This window comes from Coregonus clupeaformis, chromosome 9 (assembly GCF_020615455.1).
Source record: "Coregonus clupeaformis isolate EN_2021a chromosome 9, ASM2061545v1, whole genome shotgun sequence".
Taxonomy (NCBI): Eukaryota; Metazoa; Chordata; class Actinopteri; order Salmoniformes; family Salmonidae; genus Coregonus; species Coregonus clupeaformis.
The window spans coordinates 16,945,001-16,960,187 of NC_059200.1; the positions used below are offsets into that span (position 1 = coordinate 16,945,001).

Here is a 15,187-nt window from a genome sequence, read left to right on the forward strand (position 1 = left end):
GCAATGTAGTGAGTTAAGATTAGGGCTGACATTTTGCCAGCCGGTTATTGTCATGCAAATGACTGGCGGTCTCACGGTAATTGACCGTTAATTAACAAACACGTTTAGCATCTCCAGGCCGCTGATATTTGGAACATCTACATTTAAAAATGTCTAATAAATCCGTTTAATATACACCATCACAACAAATGGATTGCGCATTCAGATGGAACAGAGTAAATAGGCATTTTAACGTCATAGATTTAGCCGGTGGTGATTTGAGGAATAGACACTGGCTGGAATGTGGTTTTAACCAAATCAGCATTCAGGATTAGACCCACCCGTTGTATAACTGGCTATGTGCCATGCCATAGGCTGTAGGCTAGTCCATTCCGGAGCGAGTGCGCATATGAAGTGGCTATGTTGAGCGTAAAAGCGATCATTTGAAACAGGTCTTAAATGCTGGAGATTCAGAGTTATTTGGCAACTTTAGTTGTGAATGATACAAACCCTAGAATGTCTTCGAAATCAAAAACATATCTGGGCTTCAGGATGCGACTATAGGCTATTGATGATTTGAGAAAGTCGAAGAAAAAAAAAAGATTGCGCTCTGTTCCTTGCCTCAGGCTGCACACCTGTTCTCTTTATCAAGTGATCATATTTTCAACCATCAGACTCATGGATAGAAAGTTTGGAGCGTAGCATTGGGTAACCAAGTCCATCCCGTATGCATAATAACACAGTCCACACTCAAAGGCGATTACTAGAATGTGTTTAATTTTTGGAGTATAGGCTAGGCCAATTATGTACCAAAGACATCTTAAATCACCCTGTGTAGGGTGTCGTCTTTCAGATGGGACGTTAAACGGGTGTCCTGACTCTCTGTGATCACTAAAGATCCCATGGCACTTATTGTAAGAGTAGGGGTGTTAACCCCGGTGTCCTGGCTAAATTCCCAATCTGGCCCTCATACCATCATGGCCACCTAATCATCCCCAGCTTCCAATTGGCTCATTCATCCCCCCTCCTCTCCCCTGTAACTATTCCCCAGGTCGTCGCTGTAAATGAGAATGAGTCCTCAGTCAATTTACCTGGTAAAATACGTTTTTGTTATACCATATAGCCAATTTACCTGGTAAAATACGTTTTTTTTGATACCATATAGCCAATTTACCTGGTAAAATACGTTTTTTTTATACCATATAGCCAATTTACCTGGTAAAATACGTTTTTTTAAATACCATATAGCCAATTTACCTGGCTATATGGTATATCAGGGCATCTTGTGCCTTATTGATTAATTATACTATATACAATACTACATGACAGGTCCATATAAAGGGGGCTTTGTCAAATGTCACAAATATCACACATCTTAGTGTGTCACAACCCATTAAGTCCCATTGCAGAAATTATCATTTATAATTAATTATAGTAAAATACGGTTAAAAAAATATGTATTTTTACATGTTTTTCTGCCATTCGTAATATGCGGTAGGCTATGCTTGGGCTCATTATAGACCTATGCATATGCATAAGCTCTAATATGCATATGGGTGTTTTTAATTAAAATCACCACCTTAGAAAGCGCTGTCCATTTCATTGTGTTAGGCTTTGAAACAACATCCACAACGACCATGTTTTCCACTCAGTTTCAACCCGTTGTTGAACATCTTTCTTCAAATTGATCATCACAGTGAGTTTTAAAAGCATGATACTGTTTTGATGATAAGTGTTTGATGTGATTTTTGATGTGATTTTGCGGGACAGTGTAGCCTACATGAATACATGTTTTAGACATGGCCAGTACCACATCCTTAGGAGATATATACACTACCAGTCAAAGGTTTAGACACACCTACTCATTCAAGGGTTTTTCTTTATTTTTACTATTTTCTACATTGTAGAATAATAGTGAAGACATCAAAACGATGAAATAACCCATATGGAATCATGTAGTAACCAAATAAGTGTTAAACAAATCAAAATATATTTTATATTTGAGATTCTTCAAATAGCCACCCTTTGCCTTGATGACAGCTTTGCACATTCTTGGCATTCTCTCAACCAGCTTCATGAGGTAGTCACCTGGAATGCATTTCAATTAACAGGAGTGCCTTCTTAAAAGTTAATTTGTGGAATTTCTTTCCTTCTTAATGCTTTTAAGCCAATCAGTTGTGTTGTAACAAGGTAGGGGTGGTATACAGAAGATAGCCCTATTTGGTAAAAGACCAAGTCCATAATATGGCAAGAACAGCTCAAATAAGCAAAGAGAAACAACAGTCCATCATTACATTAAGTCATGAAGGTCAGTCAATCTGGAAAATGTCAAGAATTTTGAAAGTTTCTTCAAGTGCAGTTGCAAAAACCGTCAAGCGCTATGATGAAACTGGCTCTCATGAGGACCGCCACAGGAAAGGAAGACCCAGAGTTACCTCTGCTGCACAGGAGTTACCAGCCTCAGAAATTGCAGCCCAAATAAATGCTTCACCGAGTTCAAGTCACAGACACATCTCAACATCAACTGTTCAGGGGACTGTGTGAATCAGGCCTTCATGGTCGAATTGCTGCAAAGAAACCACTACTAAAGGACATCAATAATAAGAAGAGACCTGCTTGGGCCAAGAAACACAAGCAATAGACATTAGACCGGTGGAAACCTGTCCGTTGGTCTGGAGTCAACATTTGAGATGTTTGGCTCCAACCGCTGTGTCTTTGTGAGATGCGGTGTGGGTGAACGGATTATCTCTGCATGTATAGTTCCCATCGTGAAGCATGGAGGAGGAGGTGTTATGGTGTGGGGGTGCTTTGCTGGTGACCCTGTCACACTTAACCAGCATGGCTACCACAGCATTCTGCAGCAATACGCCATCCCATCTGGTTTGCGCTTAGTGGGACTATCATTTGTTTTTCAACAGGACAATGACCCAACACACCTCCAGGCTGTGTAAGGGCTATTTTACCAAGAAGGAGAGTGATGAGTGCTGCATCAGATGACCTGGCCTCCACAATCCCCCGACCTCAAACCAATTGAGATGGTTTGGGATGAGTCAGACGGCAGCATGTAGGAAAAGCAGCCAACAAGTGCTCAGCATATGTGGGAACTCCTTCAAGACTGTTGGAAAAACATTCCAGGTGAAGCTGGTTGAGAGAATGCCAAGAGTGTGAAAAGCTGTCATCAAGGCAAAGGGTGGCTATTTGAAGAATCTCAAATATAAAATATATTTTGATTTGTTTAACACTTTTTTGGATTCTACATGATTCCATGTGTTATTTCAGAGTGTGGATGTCTTCACTATTATTCTACAATGTAGAAAATAGTAAGAATAAAGAAAAACCCTTGAATGAGTAGGTGTGTCCAAACTTTTGACTGGTACTGTACATATTAGTCATAAACGCAACATGACTGCAAAAGAGACAGGTTCGGAAGTCAATTCTCATCAGGTAAATAGGAAGTCTGATATGGGAAAATCTACCTTTGTAAATTAGTGATGTTTTAATTTGTTGATAGAATGCAGGAAATTATTGTTTGGTTGCGGGACATCATGTCACCTTATCTGGACCCTACACAGAGCCTCCAGGATCACTGAGCCATCTCCTGTTGTAACACCACCAGATGTGCTCCCCTCTCACCAGGCAAGGAGCTCCCCTCTCACTAGGCAAGGAGCTCCCCTCTCACCAGGCAAGGAGCTCCCCTCTCACCAGGCAAGGAGCTCCCCGCTCACCAGGCAAGGAGCTCCCCGCTCACCAGGCAAGGAGCTCCCCGCTCACCAGGCAAGGAGCTCCCCGCTCACCAGGCAAGAAGCTCCCCTCTCACCAGGCAAGGAGTTCCCCTCTCACCAGGCAAGGAGCTCCCCACTCACCAGGCAAGAAGCTCCCCTCTCACCAGGCAAGGAGTTCCCCTCTCACCAGGCAAGGAGCTCCCCTCTCACCCAGGCAAGGAGCTCCCTCTCACCAGGCAAGGAGCTCCTCTCACCAGGCAAGGAGCTCCCCCTCTCACCAGGCAAGGAGCTCCTCTCACCAGGCAAGGAGCTCCCTCTCACCAGGCAAGGAGCTCCCCTCTCACCAGGCAAGGAGCTCCCCTCTCACCAGGCAAGGAGCTCCCCTCTCACCAGGCAAGGAGCTCCCCTCTCTCACCCAGGCAAGGGCTCCCCTCTCACCAGGCAAGGAGTTCCCCTCTCACCAGGCAAGGAGCTCCCCTCTCACCAGGCAAGGAGTTCCCTCTCACCCAGGCAAGGAGCTCCCCTCTCACCAGGCAAGGAGCTCCCCTCTCACCAGGCAAGGAGCTCCCCTCTCACCAGGCAAGGAGCTCCCCTCTCACCAGGCAAGGAGCTCCCCTCTCACCAGGCAAGGAGCTCCCCTCTCACCAGGCAAGGAGCTCCCCACTCACCAGGCAAGGAGCTCCCCTCTCACCAGGCAAGGAGCTCCCCTCTCACCAGGCAAGGAGTTCCCCTCTCACCAGGCAAGGCTGGAGGAACTAGTACTACAAATCTACTATGCCACAACAAATAGCTGTTCTATAATCATAGTAAATTAATATAGCCTAGGCTAGGCTAGGTGGCGTAGCTGCAATTTGACAAGAGAGGGACACATATTCCATGAGCTAGCAAAATATTTTGGTCAAGCAAAGACAGAGCAGGGGTATTCAACCGGGGGTCCGCGGCTCCCTAGGAGTGAGCGGAGAGTAGTGATGCGCGGGTTGTCTCATAACCAAGTAAAGCCCCCCCGGCCAAACCCTCCCCTCACCCGGACGACGCTGGTCCAATTGTGCGCCGCCCAATGGGAATCCCGGTCACAGCCGATTGTGGGATCGAACCCCAGGCTGTAGTGACGGCGCAACACTGTGATGCAGTGCCTTAGACCGCTGCGTCACTCAGGAGGCCCTGTACATACCCCTTTTAAAGGACACAAAAAATGTTGTCTTGCCCATTCACCCTCTGAATGGCACACATACACAATCTATGTCTCAAATCCTTCTTTAACCTGTCTCCTCCCATTCATCTACACTGATTGAAGTGGATTTAACAAGTGACATCAATAAGGGAAGAGCAGGTGTCCTTAATGTTTTGTACACTCAGTACAAAACATACCTACAATAGAAAAGTGTAGAATATCTTCTAATGATGTGACCTTCATTTCTCAACTCCTAATATTGAGCAAATTACACTCATTGGAGTATCTGACATAGGCTTTGAAAAAGCACCTGCTAATTGGCTACCAGTGTGGCAAGTGCTGGCTGCTGGTTAGCATTCTTGACTTGACATAATGTTTTGCCAACACATGGCTAACCTCTGTTTAACCAGCTAAACAGCTGCTCTTAGCGAAAATGTGTTTGGAGTTACCTCTCTAACTAATAGGCTATTTTAGAGTTCACAGTTCCACTTCCAATTATAATGTGGGGAGGTCAAAATAATGAAAATCTATCTACTAATTCATTTAACTATTCGTTAAAAAAATGTTTTACTTCTCCTTGCCATTAACATTCACCTGATGATAAGAGATTCTAATTATTATTTTTATTTTTTTTACTAACGTATGACAGGGGTCCTTGGGTTGCCGGTTTGCCGGGGCAAGAAAAGTTTGAAGACCCCTGATATAGTGTTCGAGTTAGACTCACTCTTCCTTACAAGCTTTCCTCTCGTCTAAGTATTTCTTTTTTTTTATTGTTGTTCTACTACACTCTGAAAGGGCCTTGTTAAAGGAAGCCAGGAGGCCTTTGGTTCACAAAGAGAGAACTAAGGAAGTCTCCTAACAGCTGTAGAGCTATAATGTCCTCAGACGGTGAGAGGACTGTCTCAGGTGTAGGTGAGAGGACTGTCTCAGGTGTAGGTGAGAGGACTGTCTCAGGTGTAGGTGAGAGGACTGTCTCAGGTGTAGGTGAGTGAAGGGGGATCCTGTAGAGCTCTTTCCCCCTCCACCCCACCTGTACTGTAGCTATAAATAGGACCGTCACACCACCTGTCTATTGTAATAGGACTGTCCCGTGGGTGCCTACCCCAACAGAAGCTGTGTCCGCTCGGGGCCGACTAGCCTGAGCCCTGCCTGCAGCCCCAGACTCCTTCCTGGGCTCAGGTGGCTCAGGTGTTAGGGTGTCACCTGGGGGGACACTTTCTTTCAGAGGTCCCCATCACACACAGGTGAGGTGCATGCATGACATTGCGTTTTTTGTATGTCATATCGTAAGGGGACTTCATCTCACCTCAATGGTTTTGGTGCTATTTAGACTAATCTAAGCCATTTACTAAAACTAATATCAACAGCTTGAATTAAAATCACTTTCAACCACCAGGAGGAAGGCAGTATTACTCAAAAGCAGTTAATAAATAGAACAAGGGAAAATAGTGATGAAAGAGCATCATCTTCTCAACACCATGCAAATTAGACTGTCCTCACTGACGTTAAAGAGCCGGGAGCGGAATTTCCCGCTGTGTTCTACTACAACACATAGAAAGGTGTTTAGATAAGAAACGGGACACACGCGGCTGTCTGGGGACACCGGCCCTGCAGGGCTCAGTCTGCTCTGCATGTGGCCATGTAAAGAGAGAAAGGGAGTCTGTGGTACTCATGCAAATGGCACACCCACATGTGAGTAGATGCTCCTGCAATGTGTCCCTGCCGATGAAACCTTTAATCTGAGAGCAGGGTGGTATATCTGCTGGTTTAACCTCTAATCTGAGGGCAGGGTGGTATATCTGCTGGTTTAACCTCTAATCTGAGGGCAGGGTGGTATATCTGCTGGCTTAACCTCTAATCTGAGGGCAGGGTGGTATATCTGCTGGTTTAACCTCTAATCTGAGGGCAGGGTGGTATATCCACTGGTTTAACCTCTAATCTGAGGGCAGGGTGGTATATCCGCTGGTTTAACCTCTAATCTGAGGGCAGGGTGGTATATCTGCTGGTTTAACCTCTAATCTGAGGGCAGGGTGGTATATCTGCTGGTTTAACCTCTAATCTGAGGGCAGGGTGGTATATCCGCTGGTTTAACCTCTAATCTGAGGGCAGGGTGGTATATCCGCTGGTTTAACCTCTAATCTGAGGGCAGGGTGGTATATCTGCTGGTTTAACCTCTAATCTGAGGGCAGGGTGGTATATCTGCTGGTTTACCCTCTAATCTGAGGGCAGGGTGGTATATCTGCTGGTTTAACCTCTAATCTGAGGGCAGGGTGGTATATCTGCTGGTTTACCCTCTAATCTGAGGGCAGGGTGGTATATCTGCCGGTCTAACCTCTAATCTGAGGGCAGGGTGGTATATCTGCTGGTTTAACCTCTAATCTGAGGGCAGGGTGGTATATCTGCCGGTCTAACCTCTAATCTGAGGGCAGGGGTGGTATATCTGCTGGTTTTAACCTCTAATCTGAGGGCAGGGTGGTATATCTGCTGGTTTAACCTCTAATCTGAGGGCAGGGTGGTATATCTGCTGGTTTAACCTCTAATCTGAGGGCAGGGTGGTATATCTGCTGGTTTAACCTCTAATCTGAGGGCAGGGTGGTATATCTGCTGGTCTAACCTCTAATCTGAGGGCAGGGTGATATATCTGCTGGTTTAACCTCTAATCTGAGGGCAGGGTGGTATATCCACTGGTTTAACCTCTAATCTGAGGGCAGGGTGGTATATCTGCTGGTTTAACCTCTAATCTGAGGGCAGGGTGGTATATCTGCCGGTCTAACCTCTAATCTGAGGGCAGGGGGCTATCTATACACACACTACATGGGGTCACCGCAACGTTTTCAACCCGAAGGGGAGGCCAGGGCCTGGGGCACAGTGTGGCCCCTCGTTGGGGACTTGACACAGGGTGAGAGGAAAGTATACTCACCATGAGCTCTGTTGACAGATGGTGGAGGACTGGGCTAGTGGAGGTGATCCATAGTGTTCTGGGAAGAGAAGATAGAACACCAAACGTCATTACTAAAACGCAGACAGAATAAAGGATACACCACTAAACAGCATCACGGCCAGTCACCAATCAGTGAGTTTAGTGGAGGGGATTCAGGCATACGAGGTCAATACAACTTTTAAGAGAGACCCGGGGGATCAAGGGTCAGAGCTGGACTCATTTGAGAGGAGAAGCTAGCGGTTTATTCTTCCTTGGCCGGCCAGATCAATAGACGGGAGATGAACAACATGGCTGTGATCAACAACTTTCTACCTGTGGGGGACCAGAGGTTGTAGTGTTTGTGACTGCGTCCGGCGGAGGAGGGAGAGAGAGAGAAGAGAGAGAGTAGAGAGAGTAGAGAGAGAGGAGAGAGGAGAGAAGAGAGAGATAGGAGAGAGAGAGAGAGAGGAGAGAGAGAGAGAGGAGAGAGAGAGAGGAGAGAGAGAAGAGAGAGGAGAGAGAGAGGAGAGAGAAAGAGCGAGCGAGAGCGAGAGAGAGAGAAAGAGCGAGAGAGAAAGAGAGCCACAGCAGCGGAGGAAGTGATCATTCTCCAGTGGCTTTGATGTTAAGAGGCCATGGGAGAGTTTTAAAGTCTCCTCTGTGAAGAGGATAATACACGCTGACACCAAAGGGAAGGTTTTACCCCCAGTGTCGTCATGGTGGGTTGAGAGAGAGGAGTGAAAGGGAAGGAAGGAGAGGGAAAGCAAGAGACACAGAGAAACAAATGCAGAGAGAGAAAGCAAGAAAGAGAGAAGGAGAGAGTGAGAGGGCACCCAGCTGGCATTTACAGCACAACCACGGAAACAGGGCTGCACAGAGAGACCCCCATCAACTGCCAATGAGCTAATAAAGCCTTGTTCTAGATGGGGAAATTTGCTTTGAGAAGTACATTGCTGAGCGAGTGTTTTCAACTTGATGCATGTTATATGGTACAGTGGGGGGAAAAAAGTATTTAGTCAGCCACCAATTGTGCAAGTTCTCCCACTTAAAAAGATGAGAGAGGCCTGTAATTTTCATCATAGGTACACGTCAACTATGACAGACAAATCGAGAGAAAAAATATCCAGAAAATCACATTGTAGGATTTTCTATGAATTTATTTGCAAATTATAGTGGAAAATAAGTATTTGGTCACCTACAAACAAGCAAGATTTCTGGCTCTCACAGACCTGTAACTTCTTCTTTAAGAGGCTCCTCTGTCCTCCACTCGTTACCTGTATTAATGGCACCTGTTTGAACTTGTTATCAGTATAAAAGACACCTGTCCACAACCTCAAACAGTCACACTCCAAACTCCACTATGGCCAAGACTAAAGAGCTGTCAAAGGACACCAGAAACAAAATTGTAGACCTGCACCAGGCTGGGAAGACTGAATCTGCAATAGGTAAGCAGCTTGGTTTGAAGAAATCAACTGTGAGAGCAATTATTAGGAAATGGAAGGCATACAAGACCACTGATAATCTCCCTCGATCTGGGGCTCCACGCAAGATCTCACCCCGTGGGGTCAAAATGATCACAAGTGAGCAAAAATCCCAGAACCACACGGGGGGACCTAGTGAATGACCTGCAGAGAGCTAGGACCAAAGTAACAAAGCCTACCATCAATAACACACTACGCCGCCAGGGACTCAAATCCTGCAGTGCCAGACATGTCCCCCTGCTTAAGCCAGTACATGTCCAGGCCCGTCTGAAGTTTGCTAGAGTGCATTTGGATGATCCAGAAGAGGATTGGGAGAATGTCATATGGTCAGATGAAACCAAAATATAACTTTTTGGTAAAAACTCAACTCGTCGTGTTTGGAGGACAAAGAATGCTGAGTTGCATCCAAAGAACACCATACCTACTGTGAAGCATGGGGGTGGAAACATCATGCTTTGGGGCTGTTTTTCTGCAAAGGGACCAGGACGACTGATCCGTGTAAAGGAAAGAATGAATGGGGCCATGTATCGTGAGATTTTGGGTGAAAACCTCCTTCCATCAGCAAGGGCATTGAAGATGAAACGTGGCTGGGTCTTTCAGCATGACAATGATCCCAAACACACCGCCCGGGCAATGAAGGAGTGGCTTCGTAAGAAGCATTTCAAGGTCCTGGAGTGGCCTAGCCAGTCTCCAGATCTCAACCCCATAGAAAATCTTTGGAGGGAGTTGAAAGTCCGTGTTGCCCAGCGACAGCCCCAAAACATCACTGCTCTAGAGGAGATCTGCATGGAGGAATGGGCCAAAATATCAGCAACAGTGTGTGAAAACCTTGTGAAGACTTACAGAAAACGTTTGACCTGTGTCATTGCCAACAAAGGGTATATAACAAAGTATTGAGAAACTTTTGTTATTGACCAAATACTTATTTTCCACCATAATTTGCAAATAAATTCATAAAAAATCCTACAATGTGATTTTCTGGAATTTTTTTTCTCATTTTGTCTGTCATAGTTGACGTGTACCTATGATGAAAATTACAGGCCTCTCTCATCTTTTTAAGTGGGAGAACTTGCACAATTGGTGGCTGACTAAATACTTTTTCCCCCACTGTATATCCAGTGAGTGCAGACTCCCAATCCCCCACATTAACGTGATGTAATATGGTATATCCAGTGAGTGCAGACTCCCAATCCCCCACATTAACGTGATGTAATATGGTATATCCAGTGAGTGCAGACTCCCAATCCCCCACATTGACTTACTTTGTCCTGGAAATGCAGGTGGGACATGCTGTGCTTCCTGTGAGGGGACAAAGTAGAGGCAACCAGCCTTAGTGACAAACACACACAGTGAAAACACACAGGCCATGAAACACACACACACAGGCCATGAAACACACACAGTGAACACACACAGGCCATGAAACACACACACACAGTGAACACACACACGCCATGAAACACACAGTGAACACACACACGACAAGTGAGGCGTTATGCTTTCCCCTCAGAATCTACAACAACACTGATGACTAATGTATGTGGTGTAGGTACTGTGAATGGCTGTCCGTGACTACGTGGAACATGCCTAAGAGGACATTTTGGGGGGTTCTAGGTTGCTAGTACAGTAAAGCACATTGCCTGAAGTGTTTTGGGGTTGAATACCTAAAGCTAATACAATGGTGTGTCTTTACAGTAGGTTGTGCAGCTCAGGGAACACAGAGGGCCTTCAGGCTCACCTTGACTGGGAAGGAGAACTTGGAGGGCTCAACTGTGCTGGGTGTGTGGATGGCAGTCAGGAGAGGAGGCCAGGAGTGGGTCATTTCCTGAAGGAGGGAGAGAGGTGGAGAGAGAAGGGCGTCAACCCAGAGAGGACAAACTAAAGCAGGTCAACTACTAAAACCCAGAGAGGAGGACTGACTACACTACACAGCAGGACCCAGAGAGGAGGACTAACTACACTACACAGCAGGACCCAGAGAGGAGGACTAACTACACTACACAGCAGGACCCAGAGAGGAGGACTGACTACACTACACTACACAGCAGGACCCAGAGAGGAGGACTAACTACACTACACAGCAGGACCCAGAGAGGAGGACTAACTACACTACACAGCAGGACCCAGAGATGAGGACTAACTACACTACACAGCAGGACCCAGAGAGGAGGACTAACTACACTACACAGCAGGACCCAGAGAGGAGGACTAACTACACTACACAGCAGGACCCATATGACTCATTCATACAGCACATTAAGTGGCGTTCGGTCCTAAATGAATATTAGCTAGTTCTGTAAACATGGGTTGGATTTAACACAGGAATGTGAAAAGCTGCCATGTGCTCAGCGACTGATCCCTCTTTAGCAACCCAACATTCTTCATGATGTTAATAAACACTAGCAAACTGAGCCACCACCACCTCTCCACTCTGTAGGATTGATACCAGCTGTAAGTAAAGATTTGAGAAGTGCTTACCCTCAGAATGTCCTCCACACAGTCAGCTTCATTTGACGGCGTCTGGAAGGCAGCACAACAGTGTTTGAGTGACACAGAAACCAGCCAATAGGGGAAGCTTGAACAAAACACATACATAACACAGGCATGGTGGTAAATGCTGTGAAACAACTAGGACCATGTGACTTTCCCTGACACACACACACACACACACACACACACACACACACAGAAACAGAGTGAACCCTTGTGCGACCTCACACCTGATACAGTCCAGTGAGCTCGAGATGGACCTTCTCAGAGGTCAGACTGAGGCCAGGACAGGGTGTGTGTGTAATATATATATGTGTGTGTGTGTGTGTGTGTGTGTGTGTGTCCTCCATGATTGGAATCTCAGAGCTAAAAGATGGTCACAGAATTTCAGTTCAAGTTCAGACAAATCACAGAAATTGCCTTTTTAGGTGGACTTTCATATTTAACAGCTTGCCCTTTTAATGCTCTCTCTGTTGTTATTATTATTATTATTATTATTATTATTATTATACACACTAACAAATACAAAATAATAATGTTAAAGATTTGGGATAATTGTTTACAGCAATGTTTCAAGTTGTTTCTTTTAAAGAACAGCAATGTCTTGAGTGCACAGAAGTGTCAACTAAGGCGTCCATGAGTTAGGTTATTCATTTATAGGAATGTAAACAAGGCAGCCATCCAAGAAACGATGCAGCGTGCGTCAAATACATTTATCAGATTAACATTCTGGGGACACATTCTGACAACACAAACAACGGTGTTCTGTTGTCACCTCGGCTGACAGTCAGCCGAGCCAGGCAGCTTTCAGTGAAACATGTCAACTGACAGGTACTCTATAGGCTACTGAAACCAAAGACAGACTTTTAAAAGATGTAGGCCTAAATTACACCGTTTTCACACCGTTTTTTTTTCGGCTCGCCTAAGCACAAACAGTGTTATAAAACAACAACAAATACGAAGATATTAAAATACGCTTTCAGTGTAAACTTAAAAAACGTCCAAAACCAGATATAAACGTATGTTGAAAAGATAAATGGACCTGTATATTATTAAATAATAATCTAAACAATCACCAAAATAAAAGCTAGACCAGGGGTTCCCAAACTTATGAGCCGCGACCCCATTTTGATATTTAAAAACAATTGTATACTTTTCTTTTTTAGAAAAGTGATGTAATCTAATGCCAATGTTTACTTTTTAAATTGGAGCTATGACAGTCTACTATAAATCAGCCTGACAGTACTTTTGATGATATTTCATTGTGAAGGAAATATGGTTTAAAGTCACTGAAATGCATCAGAAATGTATTGGGAAGTTCAGAAGATCATCAGGCAATAATTTCTGTATAAGCTTGTGTGTAAAAAAAGAAGTTCATCATTGTCTTATTTAATGTCTGGTCTTGTCCACTCTGTTCTAATGAGTCTTGTGGGCATTGCAGAGGAAAACAGAAGACCTATATAATGCATTCACCCCCTTACATTTAAGTACATTACATTTAAGTCATTTAGCAGACGCTCTTATCCAGAGCGACTTACAGTTAGTGAGTGCATACATTATTGTTTTTTTATTTTTCATACTGGCCACCCCCATGGGAAACGAACCCACAACCCTGGCGTTGCAAACGCCATGCTCTTCCAACTGAGCTACATCCCCTTGACTTTCCACATTTTGTTACATTACAGCCTTATTCTAAAATGGATTAAATTGTTTTTTTCCCCCCTCATCAATCTAGACACAATACCCCATAATGACAAAGCAAAAACTGTTTTTTTTAGACATTTTTGCAAATGTATTAAAAATAGAAAAAGGAACTATCATATTTACATAAGTACTCAGACCCTTTACTCAGTACTTTGTTGAAGCACCTTTGGCAGAGATTACAGCCTCGAGTCTTCTTGGGTATGACGCTACAAGCTTGGAACACCTGTCTTTGGGGAGTTTCTCCCATTCCTCTCTGCAGATCCTCAAGCTTTGTCAGGTTGGATGGGGAGCGTTGCTGCACAGCTATTTTCAGGTCTCTCCAGAGATGTTCGATCGGGTTCAAGTCCTGGCTCTGGCTGGGCCACTCAAGGACATTTAGAGACTTGTCCCGAAGCCACTCCTGCGTTGTCTTGGCTGTGTGCCTAGGGTCGTTGTCCTGTTGAAGGTGAACCTTCACCCCAGTCTGAAGTCCTGAGTGCTCTGGAGCAGGTTTTCATCAAGGATCTCTGTACTTTGCTCCGTTCATCTTTGCCTCGATCCGGCCTAGTCTCCCAGTCCCTGCCACTGAAAAACATCCCCACAGCATGATGCTGCCACCACCATGCTTCACCGTAGAGATGGTGCCAGGTTTCCTCCAGACGTGACGCTTGGCATTCAGGCCAAAGAGTTCAATCTTGGTTTCATCAGACCAGAGAATCTTGTTTCTCATGGTCTGAGAGTCCTTTAGGTGCCCTTTGGCAAACTTCAAGCGGGCGAAGGTTCTCCCATCTCCACAGAGGAACTCTGGCGCTCTGTCAGAGTGACCATCGGGTTCTTGGTCACCTCCCTGACCAAGGCCCTTCTCCCCTGATTGCTCAGTTTGGCCGGGCGGCCAGCTCTAGGAAGAGTCTTGGTGGTTCCAAACTTCTTCCATTTAAGAATGATGGAGGCCACTGTGTTCTTGGGGACCTTCAATGCTGTTTTGGTACCCTTCCCCAGATTCCAAATCATGTCCAATCAATTTAATTTACCACAGGTGGACTCCAATCAAGTTGTAGAAACATCTCAAGGATGATCAATGGAAACAGGATGCACCCGAGCTCAATTTCGAGTCGCATAGCAAAGGGTCTGAATACTTATGTAAATAAGGTATTGGTATTATTATTTTTTTGCATACATTTCTAAAAACCTGTTTTCGCTTTGTTATTATGGGGTATTGTGTGTAGATTGATGAGGATTTAAAAATAAATACACGTGGAAATAGTCAAGGGGTCTGAATACTTTCTGAATACCCCACTTTTTTTGTTGTAATTTTTACCCCCTTTTTCGTGATTATGATCTCTCCCGAGCCCGTTGGGGAGTTGCAGCAATGAGACAAGATCGAAATTGGGGAGAAAAGGGGGGGGTAAAAAATTATAAAGAAAATATGCTAAAATGTCACCGCCTCTAAAATTATCTCTAACATTTAAGCCAGGCCGACTGGGCCCAATGCCACATCCCCTGCCACACCCACCACCTAAGCACTTTTTGATCCAGAAAATAACCTGCATGTTAAATTTACCCTTCAAGATCATGTGTCTGGAAAGCATCAATTCCCAGCTTGGAGGTTGGTAGAGACTTTTACAGCACACAGAATATAGTTGAGGCCTTCTTTCCACATAACCTATCCCTCAGTCTCTAACCAAGGGCTTCTTTGCACAAGGGTGTCAAAACCTTGACCAAACATCAGCCTGCTCTCTGA

General features: G+C 45.0%; 1 protein-coding gene across 2 annotated transcripts in view; it reads right to left on the reverse strand.

The window, feature by feature from the left end:
- Window positions 1–15,187, reverse strand: part of LOC121573394 (AF4/FMR2 family member 1) — a 93,061-nt gene that overhangs the window by 24,572 nt on the left and 53,302 nt on the right. For both annotated transcript variants that reach the window (XM_041885334.2, XM_041885333.2), the window contains exons 4-7: window positions 11,752–11,793; window positions 11,012–11,098; window positions 10,536–10,572; window positions 7,793–7,850 (exon numbers count right to left, since the gene is read on the reverse strand). In XM_041885334.2, the coding sequence (XP_041741268.2) occupies window positions 7,793–7,850; window positions 10,536–10,572; window positions 11,012–11,098; window positions 11,752–11,793 (224 nt within the window). The remainder of the gene's footprint in view (window positions 1–7,792; window positions 7,851–10,535; window positions 10,573–11,011; window positions 11,099–11,751; window positions 11,794–15,187) is intronic.